At 39.0% G+C, this 16,459-nt stretch overlaps 1 protein-coding gene across 1 annotated transcript in view; it reads left to right on the forward strand.

Annotated features, from left to right (window-relative positions):
- LOC110103431 (ubiquitin carboxyl-terminal hydrolase 5) overlaps nt 1-10,614 on the forward strand; it is a 45,385-nt gene extending 34,771 nt beyond the window's left edge. Inside the window, exon 13 of the mRNA XM_020832147.2 lies at nt 9,875-10,614. Within this exon, the coding sequence (XP_020687806.1) occupies nt 9,875-10,057 (183 nt within the window). The 3' untranslated portion in view covers nt 10,058-10,614. The remainder of the gene's footprint in view (nt 1-9,874) is intronic.
- The last annotated feature ends 5,845 nt before the right edge of the window (nt 10,615-16,459 follow it).

A 16,459-nucleotide genomic window follows, 5' to 3' on the forward strand; every position in this document is an offset into this window, starting at 1 on the left:
TCTCATACACGCCTTCTGAACTCCTGAATGGCCTCCAACTGCACTGCCATGGAACTCCTGCAACAGGTGGGGGATATGTATGGAAGTTCGTGGCATCACAAACCTCCCTTGATACAATAATCTCTCCCCCTCAATGCAGTAGCACGGATGGCTACTCTTGTCTTTCTGGAGGTCTTCCCTGATCTTTCCCAACTCCTTATCCCTTTTGCTTTCTTCCTTGATGGCTCCCTAGTCAACCATCAGGGGTATTGAAACTGTCAACTCCTGAAACTCCCCCACACACCTGGATAAGGCGTCAGCCGCCTTGTTTTCCACCCCTGGTCGGTACTTGATCTCAAAGTCATAGCCCAACAGTTTTGACAGCCACCTTTGGTGTTCCTCAGTCACCATCCTTTGCTCCAACAAATATTTCAGGCTCCGCTGATCCGTGCGAACAATGAAATGCCTACCCAACAGGTAAGGGCGCCATTTCTGAATGGCTAAGACGATGGCCATCAGTTCTATCTTGTATACTGACTTCAATCATGCCCTGGTCGATAGCACCTGGCTAAAATAAGCTATAGGCCTATGATTCTGCATCAACACTGCTCCCAAGCCATACCCTGAAGCATCAGTCTCCACCACAAATACATGGCTGAAATCCGGGAGAGCTAGCACTGGGACGGTCGTCATGGTCGTCTTCAATCGTTCAAAAGCCTGGGTCGCCGCCTCTCCCCACAGAAAATTGTCCTTCTTTAGCTGCTCTGTCAACGGCCAAGCGATGGTACTGTACCCCTTCACAAATCTCCGGTTGTACCCCGTCAGTCCCAAAAAACCCCTCAACCCACTGATGTTCTTGGGCATGGGCCATTTCTGCATTGCTTCAATCTTTGACTGGTCGGCTGCCACTCCCTCTTGAGACACTACATGTCCCAAATATTCCACCCTCGACTAGGCAAAACTGCACTTCTTTAAGTCAGCTTTCAGCTGATGTGTTTGTAGAATCCTCATAACCTCCTTCAGATGCTTCAGATGTTCCTCCTCGGTATGGCTGTACACCAAAATGTCATCAAAGAAGGCTAGCACAAACTTTCTCAGGTATTGCCTGAACACCCTGTTCATCAATAACTGAAAGGTAGCCGGGGCTTTAGTGAGCCCAAATGGCATCACCAAGAACTCATAGTGCCCCTCGTGTGTTCTGAAAGCCGTCTTCTGAATGTCCCCTTCTTTCATTCTGATTTGGTGGTAGCCTGACTTCAGATCCATCTTTGAAAACACAATTGCTCCATGCAGCTCATCTAATAACTCATTGATCACTGGAATGGGGAATTTGTTCGGTACTGTCTCCTTGTTTAGGGCCCTGTAATCCACGCAAAACCTCCAGCTCCCATCCTTCTTTTTGACAAGTAGGACTGGACTGGAGAAAGGGCTCATGCTAGGTCTGACGATCCCTGCTTCCAACATCTCCTTGATCAGCTTCTCAATTTCATCTTTCTGAATCTGGGGGTAGCGGTATGGTCGAACACTGATCGGTGATAATCCTTCTTTCAGAAGAATGGCGTGCTCCTGCTTTCTAGGTGGTGGCAATCCCTGGGGTGGCTGGAACACCTCTCTGTATTGTTGTATGAGCGGTTGCACCACTTGTGGAATGTCTCCTTTTTCTCCCACACCGACCCTCTCCAAACGTTGCAGCTCCACTAAAAATCCCCCTCCCACCTCCTGTATGGATCTGATCATGGATTTGAGAGATACGACTGCCCTTGTCAGCCCTGCATCCCCCTGGATCACCTTCCTCTATCCTTCTACCACCAGTTCCATCCTCAAAGCACTCCAGTTGACCTTGGTCTCCCCCAAAATCTGTAGCCATTTCATCCCCAGGATGATATATGTACTTCCCAATTCTAAGGGGAGAAAATCCTCCCTTACCTGTAGCCCTTGGAGGGTCAAGACACTCCCCTGCAAACTCCTCTCCCCATCTCCACCTTCGCCGTGCCCATCATCACCCCATAGCCTCCTGTATCGACTAGCTCCATCCCTAACTGATCAACGATCTGGGCATAAATGAAATTGTGGGTTGCCCCACTATCGATCAACCCCAACACTTCACGGTCAGCTATCTCTTCTCTTACTTTCATAGTGTGACTCGGAGTGAATCCCACTACTGAGTTCAGAGAGACTTTTGCCACATCCAGATGCAGCTTCTCCTCCCCTTCTGACCCGCTCCCACCTCCCTCCTCGTCTTCCTCGTCTTCGCAAACGAAGAGAACCTGAAGAGTTTGGTCCTTGCACCTGTGTCCGGGCATGTACTTCTCATCTCATCGAAAACATAACCTCTTTGACCTCTTCTCTTGCATCTCCTTCTCGGTCAGCCGTTTAAACTGTCCCCCGTTTCCCCCTCCTCCAGTCCTGTACTTTGGTGCCTCCTTCAGACTCCCTGAGGATCCCCTCTTTGAAGGCAAGATGGTAGTAGTCATCCTGTACGACCCCCCCAAGTAGTTTCCCCGCTCTCCTCTTTCAGATTTCTTTTGATCCTCCACCAACTGTGCTAGCTCCATAGTCTTCCCTAGGTTCCTTGGCTCCAATACTCTGACAGCTATTTGTATCTCTGGTTTAAGTCCCTTCATGAAGTTCCCCTCCATGGCCGATTCTGAGATGTGATCCAAGCGGCTAGCCAAGTACTCGAATCTGTCTCGATAATCCGCCATCGTCCCTTCCTGAGTCTGGGCAAAGAACTGCTCATAGAAGTCTCCTCCCCCATCGGCTCAGAAACGCTCTAATAAGCAGTCCTTGAACTCCCGCCAGCTCCTGATGGGCTCCCTCCTGTCACGCCACTGATACCATACCAAAGCTTTTCCCTCCAGGCACAATCCTGCAGCCGTCAGCTTCTCATTATTTGTCAAACCGTTGACAGCAAAGTAACGCTCCACCTTTTAGATCCAGCCATGACCGTCTTCCCCCTCGAAAATGGGCATCTTCAATTTCCTCACCTTGGGATCTCCCCCGTTTCCCCGATATCCTCTATAGCCTCCCATTCCTCTCAGAGGAGGCGCTCCCAAATTGTCCCGATCGTCCCTCCGACGATTGTATCCCAAACCACCATCGTATTCCTCTCTCATCCCATCAACATCAGCACCTCGACACTGAAATTCCTCTCTTCTTCCTTCAAATTCAGCACCTCGACGTTGAAAATCCTCTCTTCTCCCTCCAAAATTAGCCCCCCTTCGGTCATATCCCATACTCATCTCTTCCCTAGAAAGAAGCTCTAAAGGAGGCATGTCGTTCTCTCCCTCTAGGATCTCCACCTCCGAATTTCTCCTCCCCCGCAAGGGGTTCGGATTTCCTCCAATGCCATGGCCGTCGGTGGTCTCTCTTACTTCCGATGTTGCTGAATTAGTCTTCATTTCAAGTAGTTTCTTCATCATTTCTTCCATCGCGGTTAACTTCCCCTCCAACCTTTCATTGTTGGAGGTGATTTGATTTTGAAAGTTGAAGAATCTTTCTTCCAAATCGGATTTCAATTGTCCCACTTCGCCTTCCAAGACATCAACCTTCTTTCCGGCCATCGTTTTTCCCAACGGATCTAAAAAAAATCACTTCTGGAAGCCAAAAGCTCGCTGAAAAATAGGGATTTCAGCTGCCTAAGGTCCCCAATCGATGCTCTGATACCAATTTGATAGGAAATACTTGTTTGCACAAGTAAACCTAACCCAAATCAAGTATCTAAACAGCGAAATCTGCTGTCCACAGCAGAAAACAGCCCAAATCGGTGAGAAATCTGAGAGAAAATAGAGAGATATCCGTAGGAAATCAAACAAACACTTATATTCCACTAATAGATGAAAAGCACTTGCAAGATACAATTTTCCTTCAATTCAAGAGGAAGGAAAAACTCTCCACTATCTCCGGCAACGCCAAGAGCCAAGACAAACCCTAGATCTCAAAGAGAAAATTCAAATTCAAGATAATTCCTAATCTCTCTCTGTCACTCCTAATTAAAGACAAAGGATAATTGCAATTTTCCTAAAACAGCCCCTCATTCAAAAATCTCCCTCCCAAATCAAATTTAAACCCACGTGGGGCCCACAGGGGCTTCCGCCTCTTCCTTATGTTTCCGCCCAGCCAGGCTTCGCCTGGCGTAAAACCGGACCGGTCCAGTGGGGACCGGTCCACTCGTAACACCCTCCTATTCCCTGAATAACAAGGGGCCAGCTGCTCTCCTATTCCGCCAGGAATAAACCAGGTGCCGGCCCTAATTTTGGGCCGGCTGGACTGGTCCATCTTGGACCGGTGTATCAGATTTCTAGAGGCCTTTAATATGGAATTCTCATGAGGCACTTTTCACCTCTAGTAGTTCAAGCATAGAAAGTCTTTTATTGAACAATCAAGGATTATTACTCTAAGGCACTTCTATCCCAGTTCAATCATTTATTAATTTTATGAAGTGAAACCACCCGTTTTTCATTCCATTTTATTCGCTACTATTTTTTCTAGTTTCGATTTGTTTTCTTTTCTTTGAAGAGCTCAATGCTGAGCATGAAGAGAGAGGTGGAAGGCGGCAGGCTCTAAGGATAATTTGAAAAAAATCACCTCAAAATAGGTTCAGTCATTACAAATTTTCTAAAAAAGGGCTTTCTACATTGTTGTGGATCAACAATTTCAAATGGTATATTCCTTGTGTTTTTCACTTTAAAAGAACTGGAGGCTTAAGAATTTGAGATGAGTCTATTGGGCTTAGGTGAATTAACTGGAATTAAGAAATAATTGTTTTTTTAATAATTGTGAGAACTTTAATAGATGAACTACTTGTCTATTTTACTTGAGCTAGTCATAAGACTGATATTTCTAGTTAATTGCGTGGCATTAGGATGCAAATTTTTTCCCTTGATATGCTAGCTATGAAAGCCTATTTTTCAAGCAAAATATAATGCATTAAAATTAGCTAATTTAGCTTTGAATAGACCAATTTTTTTATAGTTCAATCAAAAGAAGCTGAATCCGGCTACAAAGGAGTTGAACTAACCATTTTCATTTCTTTTTAGAATTGTATTAAATTATAATTGAATTTTCCATTTTTTTATTTAATTAATTTTAACCGTCTTCTTTTGATAAATTAAGTTTGAATTTTGATTTTATGATATGATTAGGGTATATTTGGATTTAAAATTTCTCTTATCTTTGTAACCCCATTTCTATAAATAGGGATTGATGGTTTGTAATTTGTAAAATTGATTGATTGATAAATGAATGAAATCTAATTAATTGTGAGGCTAATTAAGTGCACTTAAGATCTTAGTTCCTATTTGTGTGAGTGGAATTCTCTCTCTTTCCCTCTATCAGTTTTTGCATCAATGTAAGATCAAATTGTTTCTCTTTGATGAACCATATTCCATATGAAATTGCAGCCATATGGTTAATCCAAAACCCTTATCCTCCTTTACAATCATGAATGAAGCCCCACTTCACTAAGTTGGTCTTCTTTGCATAGCCGCTTTTAACGATAATACTTGTAAGCATTCTCTGTACTGCATGTGACACCACAACCTGTTCTCCTTAGCCTCACCAAACTGACTTTGACTTCACGTGCTCGGCTATGCATCTTGTTGTGCCGAAACATAGTATGCATCAACCCCACTTGTGTTTCCTTAACAAGTTTTACTTTCCCTTCAGGGCACTCTTTGCACATGTTAAATCGCACTATCTCATGGCTTTTATGTGATTTGCTTACCCTCGACTACAATACTTGACAAATCATGCTACAATGTAACCCACTTGGATCAGTCAACCTTATGTGTCTAACCCATGACATGCCTCTCTCCCCAGCATTCCACACGTATTCTTGACACAGCTTCTAGGACACTATCTATTCTTCCTCATCACAAGGGCATTGCAACTCTCGGCGACTGTCGACAATTGCTATGCTCCAACACATTTTATTGCCGTCTTGCAGTGACTCCCTATCAAGTTGGCATTGTTGTCCATTTAGACATTGGATCTTCTTGCCACGGTCAATATCATTTGTGATCTTCTATTGAACTACATAAATTATATTAGTTCTCTTTGTTGCTTAGATTTTAATGGTACATTGTCATCGTAAACAAGGGATAACAGCATATTGTAGAGGTCAGTTTTTTCCTATGATGCACCGACATTTCTCCTCAAAGAGGCGTGCAGTGTCCGACACCGTGTTCGACACGACACTCGTTCGACACTCCTCCGACACGTGTCGGACACACCGAAAATGTGTCCGATTAAAAAAGGTACCGCTCGATATCTTTCCATACAAATAACTTACGAACTTTAAAAACAAGCAAAACTTCAAAATTACTTTTACCCTGGCAAGTCGAACCCCACTAGGAGAGAGCCCCATTGGACCCCAAAAGACCGATATATTGTTGTATTCATGTTGTCTTATTATTGAGATATTTTGATTATTGGATGTTGCAAATCTTTCTCTAGATGAACCAGAGTTGGAAGCAATGATATTCAATGATGATGATATTGAAGGTCAAAAATCAACATCTGAACCTAATTCTATCATTCCCTCTATTGAGTAGTTGTACCTTCATGTTGTACTAAATGATTTTTTGCTTATATTTTTTTTGTTGTACTGATATTTTGTACTAAACATTTTTATGCTATAAGCTAAACAAGTTATCATGAAATTGATTTATTATTCCTTGTCATTTTTAATATAATGTCGTCTTAATTTCTATATATTATATTAAAAAATTATTATGCCGTGTCCCGTGTCCGTGTCGTGTCGTGTCCGTGTCGACGTGTTCGTGTCGACGTGTTCGTGTCGGTGCATCATAGGTTTTTTCATTCTCATTTTTTTTGTATCTAAAAGTTTTTATTTGTGGGTGTCAATTATATCCCTTCGCATCTTATTACTCCTATATATGATGATGACAATGGTTCCTATTATCCACGTGCTTATGGTGATGCTTTTTTTTACAGGCCTTGGATCTGTATTAATGAAGCATTTAATTGGTCATGTCATGCCACACTCCAACTCAAATATCCACTTTGCTAAATTATATTCAATCCACTATACAGGCCCCACGAATTCCTTGATCCAACAAATCTTAGAAAATTTTTAGTGCAATTTCGAGTGCTCAAAATTAATGATAATTTCTTTATGATGAATGGTCCTGAATATGTTTATGATGGTGCATATCTTTTTTGATGATAAATTAAACCTTGTCGATAATTATGAATTATCAGTATCTGAGTGTAATAAAACGCTTGAGGTTGAAATATTAGCACAGATTAAGTCAGAGCGTATATTTGAAGAAGTGCATGAGCCTGATAATGTTATTCAGTATGATTCAACTCTTTAGGACAAGATTTCTTTATTGGTCGGTTGAATTAATGCAATACAAATTGGCTAGGTTAGCTTGGAAAAGACCATACATAGTGATGTGATACGATCAAGAATTGCACGTAAAATTTAGAAAGAATCACAAAGTGTACTAATTTAAGATTAAGGTATCGTGAGATGAGGTTCAAGAGTTTTCAATTGTCAATGTTATTAAGCAATTACAAACTTGATGTTTGGACACAATTGACGATAGATCTTGAAATTATCACAATAAGACAAATGCGGAACAATATAGAATCCCACGGTTAATATTTAGAAGATTCACTATGAGTTACCTTGCTCACTCACACTCGGAGTAGGACTTAGCGGAAGGTCTTTAGCATACCCAACGATGCCACGAGGACGGTAGCAACCCCAACGGCCTTGAACCACGGAAAGGTTGACGGTGGCGAGGATGGCGGGAGTGGTTGACTGTTGATGCTCCAATCGTAGTTTGGAAGTTGACGATCGATGACGCTCGCAAGAGTAGGGACAACTCGATCCAAATAATCTCCAACGGTGGCGTCGTATTCAAATCCCACGTTGAAGAACGGAGATCGTAGGATGTTGAGATTTCCATCGGCGTCGAACACAAGTCCCCATTCAAATTCGAGATCCGCCATGCATGCTTGACATTGGAAAGAACTCCAATGAGAAGAGGGGTAAAGAGGTGGAGGGGGAGAGCACTTGTGGTGTGCGAAGAAGGAAGAGGGAGAGGAGGGGGCGGCGGGATCTCAAAGGAGAGGGGGTGAGGTCGGCGGGTGCAAGGGGGAAAAGGCTAGGGTTTGGATAAATTAGGTTTGGGTGGAGTGCTTTAGATATTTAATCAAAATCTGAATTTAATTTCAGATTTGATTAAGTTTGGAGGGAAATTTGATTTGAATTTTAAATTTCAAATCAAGGGAATTAAGGCATTGAATGGGGGAATTAATGAGGGGAGCCAAGGAGGGGGCCGGCGGGTTCTAGAGAGAGGGGGAGGAGATTATTTCAAAACCTAAAATTAATTTCAGGATTTGAATGAAATTGGGGGGAACTTAATTTAAAATTTGATTTCAAATTAAGTGGCCATTAATGCTTTAAGTGGGGATTTAATGGGATAAAACCCATGCATGGCCGGCGGGTTCAAGAGGGAGGGAGGAGGTGTGGGAGCAACTTATGAACCTTCCAAATCAACACATAAGCCTTAGGAAACTTTAGAAAGAAATCCACTTCAATTTGAATTTCAAATTGATTTAAATTTGAAAACTTTCCTAATTTTACTTTGGCCAAATTTGAAAATTTTGAAATTCAATTAATTTGAATTTCAAAATTTGAAACATGTGAGGGAAAGGGGAAGGGGCCGGCGGTTGAAGAATGGGGAAGGGGTGGTGGAGGAGGAGTGGCCGGCGGCTAAGGAAGAGCCGGCGGGTTGGATCCTTAGGTGGCCGGCAGGTGAAGTCGAGGCTCGGATTGAGGAGAAGACGGGATGGGGATTTGGGGCTTGGTGAGGATGAGAAAACACAAATAAGATAGAAACAAACTTAACCACGAGCCGCGGACTCTTCCAACAACTGGTGGGCCTTGCAATTGCTCCATGTGAGCTCTCTCCCTTCTCTAGCTCTCATGCAAGAAGAAGAAACATGATAAAATTTTCATTCAAATGTTCATTACCCTTTTACAAAGCATAAGACCGCTATATATAGGTCTCAAACACAAAGAAAAAAAAAGTGCTCAAATGCCCCCTGGGCTACAATAAGAAAACACTCCCCATAGGGGTAAACTAGGAAACAGAAATGTAAACTAAATAAAACATAAAATACATCAAAAGTAAAGACTCTGGATCGTAGCCGTCGATCTGTGCTGTCTCCGGCGATACACATGCTTGAACCTCTGATCGATGTCCTCATCACATAGGACTCAAATCGGGTGAACAAAGGAGTCGAATCAGACCATTTTTTTATTCTTCTTAGAACCATATTAAATATGGCTGAATTTTTTCATCTTAATCTGATTTATTTTATTAGGTTTAATTATCTTCTGTTGGATAAGTAAGATTTGAATTTGATTTCAAGATAGGATTTTATAATAGATTTGGATTTATGATTTGACCAATGTTGGAAACTCTTTTTCTATAAATAGGGATTGATGTTTAGTAATTTAAAAGATTGATTGATTGATAAATGAATGAAATATGACTATTTATGAGATAGATTGAGTGCACTTAACATTCAAGTTGTATGCATGAATGTCTCTAACTTGTGTACATGTGGTTCTTTTTTGTAAAACATGCACTGGACTCCATGTACGATATCAAAACTATCAATATGCCATCCTTAGTCACCAAATTTTCTGTAACTGGGCTACTTGTATGCATTAACATACAGCCATTTTGCTTCTTTATCTACTATATTTTACGAAGAGTGCATGACACCGGTACAGAGTAAACATAAATTTGTGAGCTTCAAATCATACACTTAGAGGATATTATAAAAATTTGTACTTTTCTGAGAGGTAATGTAATTAACACAACTGATTAAAAAGTTTTTTCTGCTGCAGCTTTTTGAGGAAAACAGATGGTATAATTTTGATGATAGCCATGTGTCTCCTATAAATGAAGAGGAAGTGAAGTCAGCAGCAGCCTATGTGCTCTTCTATAGGAGAGTAAGGGCTGACAATCCCTCTCCAAGCAATGGAGCTCAGTCATGCGCAAACCAGAGCCATAGTTTGTGCCACAGATAGGTTCTATATTTCATCTGTCTGCCTCTTGTATTCTTCTTTCCGAAGACATTTGATCTGAAAGAAAGCTTTGCTCCATTACCTATGCTGATTGTTTTTTGACAATAGATTTGCTTCTGAAAGCATAATGAAAGGCCTGATTATAGGCTTTTTGTCTGATAGTTGAATGTATTCTTTGGTGTTTTGGGAGAGACGCTGCAATATTTTCTTCTTTCAGGAGGAAAGTTATCGATGAGCTGAAGCATTCTTTTTCTTTGGAGGTTTAGCTCTGTTCTGTGAGGTACGGCATCAATTCTTTTTTGGTTTTTATTATCCCAACCTTATTGTAAAGTATGACAAGCAAAGCCTTGTATAGGCAAGATTTGATAAAAATAGTTAATAGCAAGGATTTACTTCCCCTAAGCTTTAGAACGGCAGTGTTTTGAATTGGGAATGTATTTTGGTTTCTGTTGCTGCATTTGCCGCATTCTAAATACCCGCTGTTCTGCTGCATTCAGGCACATCAAATAAATTTTGTGCATTGTCTGTTAGTTTAAGACCAAAGCTAGCAGATAAAAACATGTTTTATGCACCCATTGTGTTCATCTGTCCAATATGTTTATCATCAATATTGAACTTAATGCTTGGACTAAGTGTTGTGGTTTGTCAATTTGTTATTCAAGAATTTGCAAGAATTGTGCTCCCTAGCTCGTTAAAACAGTTGGGATTTCATTGAAACTTTTTCCATCATAATGACATATGCAACTTAATTTTGTTGGAGCTATCATTTGATTGGATGTACATATAAATCAATTTTATTGAGTTGAGTTCATTTGACTAGCTCAACTTGAAGTTGATATGAATTTGAATCAAGTCAAAATTAAAGTTATTCTATTTTGATTTCAATTTGGGTTTACTTGAGCATTTTTTTTTTCCTTCCATTTTTTTGGTCTTTATATATAGGCATTAGTGTTGCATGCCAAAACATTCACAGCGGTAAATTGAGAGTCTAATGTCCTAGCATTACACTAAGATCAAACACACTCATAGATAAGATAGAATGACAAGGGTCACCAAAGTTTGTGTAGGGAAAGCTCATAAAAGGGAAAAGCATGAGGCATAACTCAGTCAAAATGATTTTTATTGAGAAATTGAGTTTGAGAGATCATAGCCGGACAACGATGGTCGAAGAATCGTAATTTTCCGATGGTGGTCAAAAGATTCTAGTTGGGCTATGCGAATCAGAGGACCATGGTCAGGCAATGTTTGTTTGAGGTATTGCATTCGGGTGGCGGTGGTCGGAATATCATATTTCGACGATGGTGATTGAAAGACCGTGGTATGAAAACCATCATTGGACAACGGTAGTTGGAGGATCTATAATAATTTAAACTACAGAAACTGGTAAGACTCTTCCCTATACCTAGGTACATCTTAAATTTGAAACTACTAAATCTAGAAAGGAGTAGAAAAGTCTGAAATGCAATTAGAAAAATCCCTCTTGGACTGCTAAAGCATTATGCATTGGAGCACAATGGCACTTCCCTCTCTGTCCGGGAGATTGAGTTGGGCATTGCGGCGTCGTCCTCTTTGTTTTGGAGCAGAGTTTGAGGAAGCATTGCTACGTGGAGTGGAGATCTATGGCACTGAGCCCTCTTTGTCGAAAAGTCTAGGGGAATAAATAATATTCTATTTGAGCGCCATAGTGTTAGCCACTAAAATGAATTTTTTATATACCAAAAAACCTAGATCTATTATCTTCACCCCATACTAGCAGCCTTGCCAGAGTAGGAAGAGAAGGAGAGGAGAAGAGGAGAGGGAAAGTGATAGGAAATACTTGAGTTCGCAAGTAATCCTATCGGTTCTACTTGAGTTTGCAAGCAAACCTAACAATAATCAGTGAAAACAGTGAGAAAATGTAGAAATCGTCATGGAAGAACAATCAAACGATAGCAAATTCTTATAGAAAATGAAGGAAAACAAGAACAAAGCAAAGATACAAGAGATCCTCAATTCGAGAGGAGAATAGTCTCTCCCAAATCTCTAGACAAGAGAGTCTAGAGCCCAAGTCGCCAAGAAACCCTAATTCTAATCAATCAAAATATAATTTCCCCTAATCCTCTCATGCACTTTAATACAAAGCTTTCCTAATCTAATTTCCCTCCCAAAGCTCTAGCAGCCCCCCTCCTTTTCACTTTGAATTCAATTGCATGAGTGGGACCCACCCATTGGGCAGAAAAACATAGAGGAGGCAGACTGTTTCAGCCTGACCGACATATCATAAAGGAATGAGAAGAGTTTGGAGGCCGCAGTGTGAGATTTGCCTGTCGGGCCAGTTATTGGATTCATTCTACTCGAGATAGGCTCCAATGCCCAATTTTTTATTTCAATTATGTTATTTCTATGAAAGATGGAGTACAATGTGTTTTAATGAGTATAATAAACTTTCCACCATGTAATTTATGGTATATTGTTTAATGTCTTATCCTCGTCATTTTAATTATAATATTGATATTTCATAGGTTGTTTTTGTCTATACAAAATTTAGAGTATTTTCTATTGGAAATGACAATTCTAGCATCGGCTAACATTCATTAAAATCTTCAAAATAATATTTTGAAGATTCATTATAAATGATTTTTCAAATCTCAATTTTGAAATGTGTAGGCAAATTATATATGCATCATCTCCTAAAGTATTGCACGTATGTGTTCACGCTCATGTTCAATATCATGTGTATTTGTTAATTTTGTTTATCTATGCATGTGCATTCATGTTTATATGGAGAAAGTTCTAATGTTGTATATTACAAGTTCTGTTATATGGGCCCGAATTTCTATTCTGTTATGCTTTTGATTCTGCCCCCATTTGCTTTCTATTATGTTATGCTTTTGATTTTGACCCCATCTGCTTTATGTGGATGTATGAGATTATTTTTAACCCCATTTTTTAATGCAGTTGTGGGAGGTTCAAGGGAGTTATAAGTAGAAGTGAATTTACAAGAGGAATCAAGTTGATCTCCTTCACCTTGTGAGGGTTAATCTTGGGAGATATAAGTAGAAGTGGAGTTATAAACAAACATCGGGACATTAATATCATGATTCATATATTGCATATTTTGTTAAATAAAATAGGTTCAAATATAAAGAATATTCTGTTGATAAATACACTCAAATATTTATTTATAAATACCATCTAATACTTTTGTGAAAATATAAGTGCCATGTTATTAACAACTACACTTTGACACTCATGTGAAAATTCAATTGAAATGCTAATGTATATAATGTTCAATTTCAAAGTAAAAATTTTTTGGAAGGTTAAGTTTGATGCATCTTCAAGTTTAATTTACACTTATATGTTCTTCTGGTTATATTGATATAAGTAATCTTTTGTTTAGGTTTCTTGAAAATAAAGTTAGTTTTTATAAATTTTATAATTGATATTTAAATCTTTTAATTATACATTATAAATGTGTGTATAGATAGCTGCAATAGGAATTGGGTAGCCTATTGAACATGTGATCGCTCACCATATAATTTTATGAAATTTCAAAAAAAAGAAAAGTATCTGAAGGAGTAGATATTGATAAGGGCAGGACTGTTAGGAGTTTTTTATTAAGTATTTTGTAATCCAGTTATTATATTTTGATGTATAGAAACGAATTTGGATTGAATTATTTATGTATAGTTCTTTTGGAGATGTATTGTGGATGTTCATTTGTATTATTTTAATTATTTTGGATTATTTAGTCAGCTCTGATATGTTTTGAATTGTGGTTGAGAAAATTAGGTTCAATGTTTGATTTTTCAATTTGGTTTAGGGGAATGATAAGATCGTAGTCGGACGAAGGTTGTCGGAGGATTGTTGTTAGGCGATAGTGGTTGGAGGACTATAGTCGGACATCAGAGGGTAGATTATAGTCCGATGATGGTGATTATGAGACTATAGTTAAGGGATTGTGCTCAAAGGGCCATAGTCTGATGATGGTGGTCGTAGGAACGTTGTCAGGTGACTAAAGTGGTTAAAGGAACATATTCGAGTGATGGTAGTCTAAGGATCATCTGGTCGAGCAATGGTAGTCGAGCGGTGATTTGACGATAGTGGTCGAATGACGACATTTGATGGTGTTGATCGGGAGGTTTTTCGGCAACGATGGTTTTGGTATGGCGGTGGAGATTGGGTAATGGTCTTATATGGTAATCAAGCAGTGGTTTGACGGTTGTGGTCGGTTAGTGGTGTGATGACAACAATCAAGCAATGGTCTCAAAATAGAGCTTTGGGATTTTTCAAGCTACTGAGCTCTCGTGAATCTCAAACTAAGATTCTAGCCTTGTTTCATTTTGAGAGTGAGGGCCTATTTATAATTTGTTTGGGTTGCATGTCCTATAAATATATCCAAAATCAAGAACACTCTATTGGACAGCTTACATTGAATTCCTCAATCATTGACTAATATTTCAACATTTAATTGTTGTGCTGAAGTTGGAATTAGGCGATTTTGGGTTTGTTGGATTTTTCTTGTCGAGATGCTTGATTTGACTATATGTATGTGAGAATTTGAGATGGTTTGATCGTCCAATTGATGGCTTGAAGTTTTTAATTATATTTTAAGTACTTGATCTAGGCTCATTTGGACTCAGATCATATCACTTTTCATATTCATGGATTTGTCTCGTCGAGATGTTTGGTTATGCTATAAGTTTGTTAAATTCGGAGTTTAAATGGTCCTGAATTTAATTCTGGAAGCTTCCAATTCAAATATGCATCGAGATTCATGATCAATTAAGCTGGATTTTTTATGAAGTACCAGTTGCCTCTCTTTTTGTGAATGTCAAAACTTATGTTCAAAAATATATGTTTTAGTCCTACAAAAATTCGCAGTGTAAAATTACAATTTAGTAAAAAAGTTATGAGGTGCAGCCTCTCCTTAGACATCAATATGGATTTCCCTCAAAGTTATTAACTTAGTGTAAAATCTCTTCAATTATAATTTTGGCTTTCTATGAAGTTGGCATATCAATTAAAGTACAAAAAAATGTTTAGAAATTTCACTCGGAACTCTTTAAAATTACTCGTTGCTGGTTGTAGGGCCTCTGTTGAGCTTTATAAGTGCCAAAATTGGATTTGAAATGTCGAAAAATGGTTACAAATACCTTTAAAATATCCAAAATGGGTTGTCCAAGTCAAAAAAATGGCTTAGACAAATGTAAGAGGTCAGATTAGTCAGCTAAGCGGTCGTCTGCCATCGACAATGCTGGAGAGCGCCATGTGTGCTCATGCGTTGGGAGCATGTCTACAACACTTATATATATATATATATATATATATATTCGTTTGCTTTTTAATTTATTTGAAAAGAAAAAAAGTTTATTAAATCTAATTTTTCTCCATCGTGTATCTATGAATGCCCCCTTGGAGCTAAAGTAGAGTTATGATTCTCTCATCATGTTCTGGCTTGTCCCCCGTTAATGGTGAACTCACAGGAGTTTAGAAATTGTTTGAGACAATCAAGGCCTAAAGTCCCTATGGCGAGGCTCTTGTCTTCCCTTAACAAAGGGGTTAACTGTCCTAGTCGGACAGTTGCGGTTCGTAGATCCATGATTCTCTTAGTAGGTTTTAATTTTTCTGAAAAATTATACTCTAAGATACAAGCATCGGCATTGGTTCTATTGCCATTGGAAGCATTTGAGACATGTTTTCAAGGCAGATTTTTTTTTTTTTTTTTTTTTTTAAAGTTTTTTTTTTTTTTTTTTTGAAAAACTGTAATAAATCTTGAAGGAGAGGAGACCACTCGCTGGAAGATGAGGCAAATGTTTGGAAGGTAGTAAGGACTTCAAAAAATCTTTGATGATTTTCATGAAGAATATATTGAATCATGTAATTTCAGCAGTTCTGTGTGGACTTGAAATAGGACTTTTTCTTTGTTCAATTCATAGATAATTATTTTTTGTGTATAATTATATTTTGATTGATGTTTTACGATCAAGTTGTCAGAAGTAATATCATAGATGAACTCACAATCTTGATCAAGCGTAATTCATATTTTTTTAAATTCCGTCCCACAAAAAACTAGCCTAGCACTTTGGATGTATACTTGTTTGAGCATGATTGACATTTTAACAAGCTTCACTAATGATGTAATTTAACAAAGCTTTTTATTTGTGCTGAAAAGGTTTATGAATGATTATTTTTAAAAATTCTGTCTTTTTTAGGTTGTTAATGTGAAATGCCACCGCAACTCTTACCTAGTGGTGGAGAATGTTGAGAGAAATCTATTAAGAATGTTTTATATGTTCAAGGTTGTTTATCAATATGGTAGTCAATGACATTAATACGTGTGGAAGTGGTCAAGAGAAATTCACAAAGAAATCTATTGAGGTTGTTTGTCAGGGCATTGTTCAATGACGTTAACTTGTGTGGAAG

Source organism: Dendrobium catenatum, unplaced genomic scaffold (assembly GCF_001605985.2).
Source record: "Dendrobium catenatum unplaced genomic scaffold, ASM160598v2 fragScaff_scaffold_466, whole genome shotgun sequence".
In the NCBI taxonomy this organism is placed as follows: domain Eukaryota; kingdom Viridiplantae; phylum Streptophyta; class Magnoliopsida; order Asparagales; family Orchidaceae; genus Dendrobium; species Dendrobium catenatum.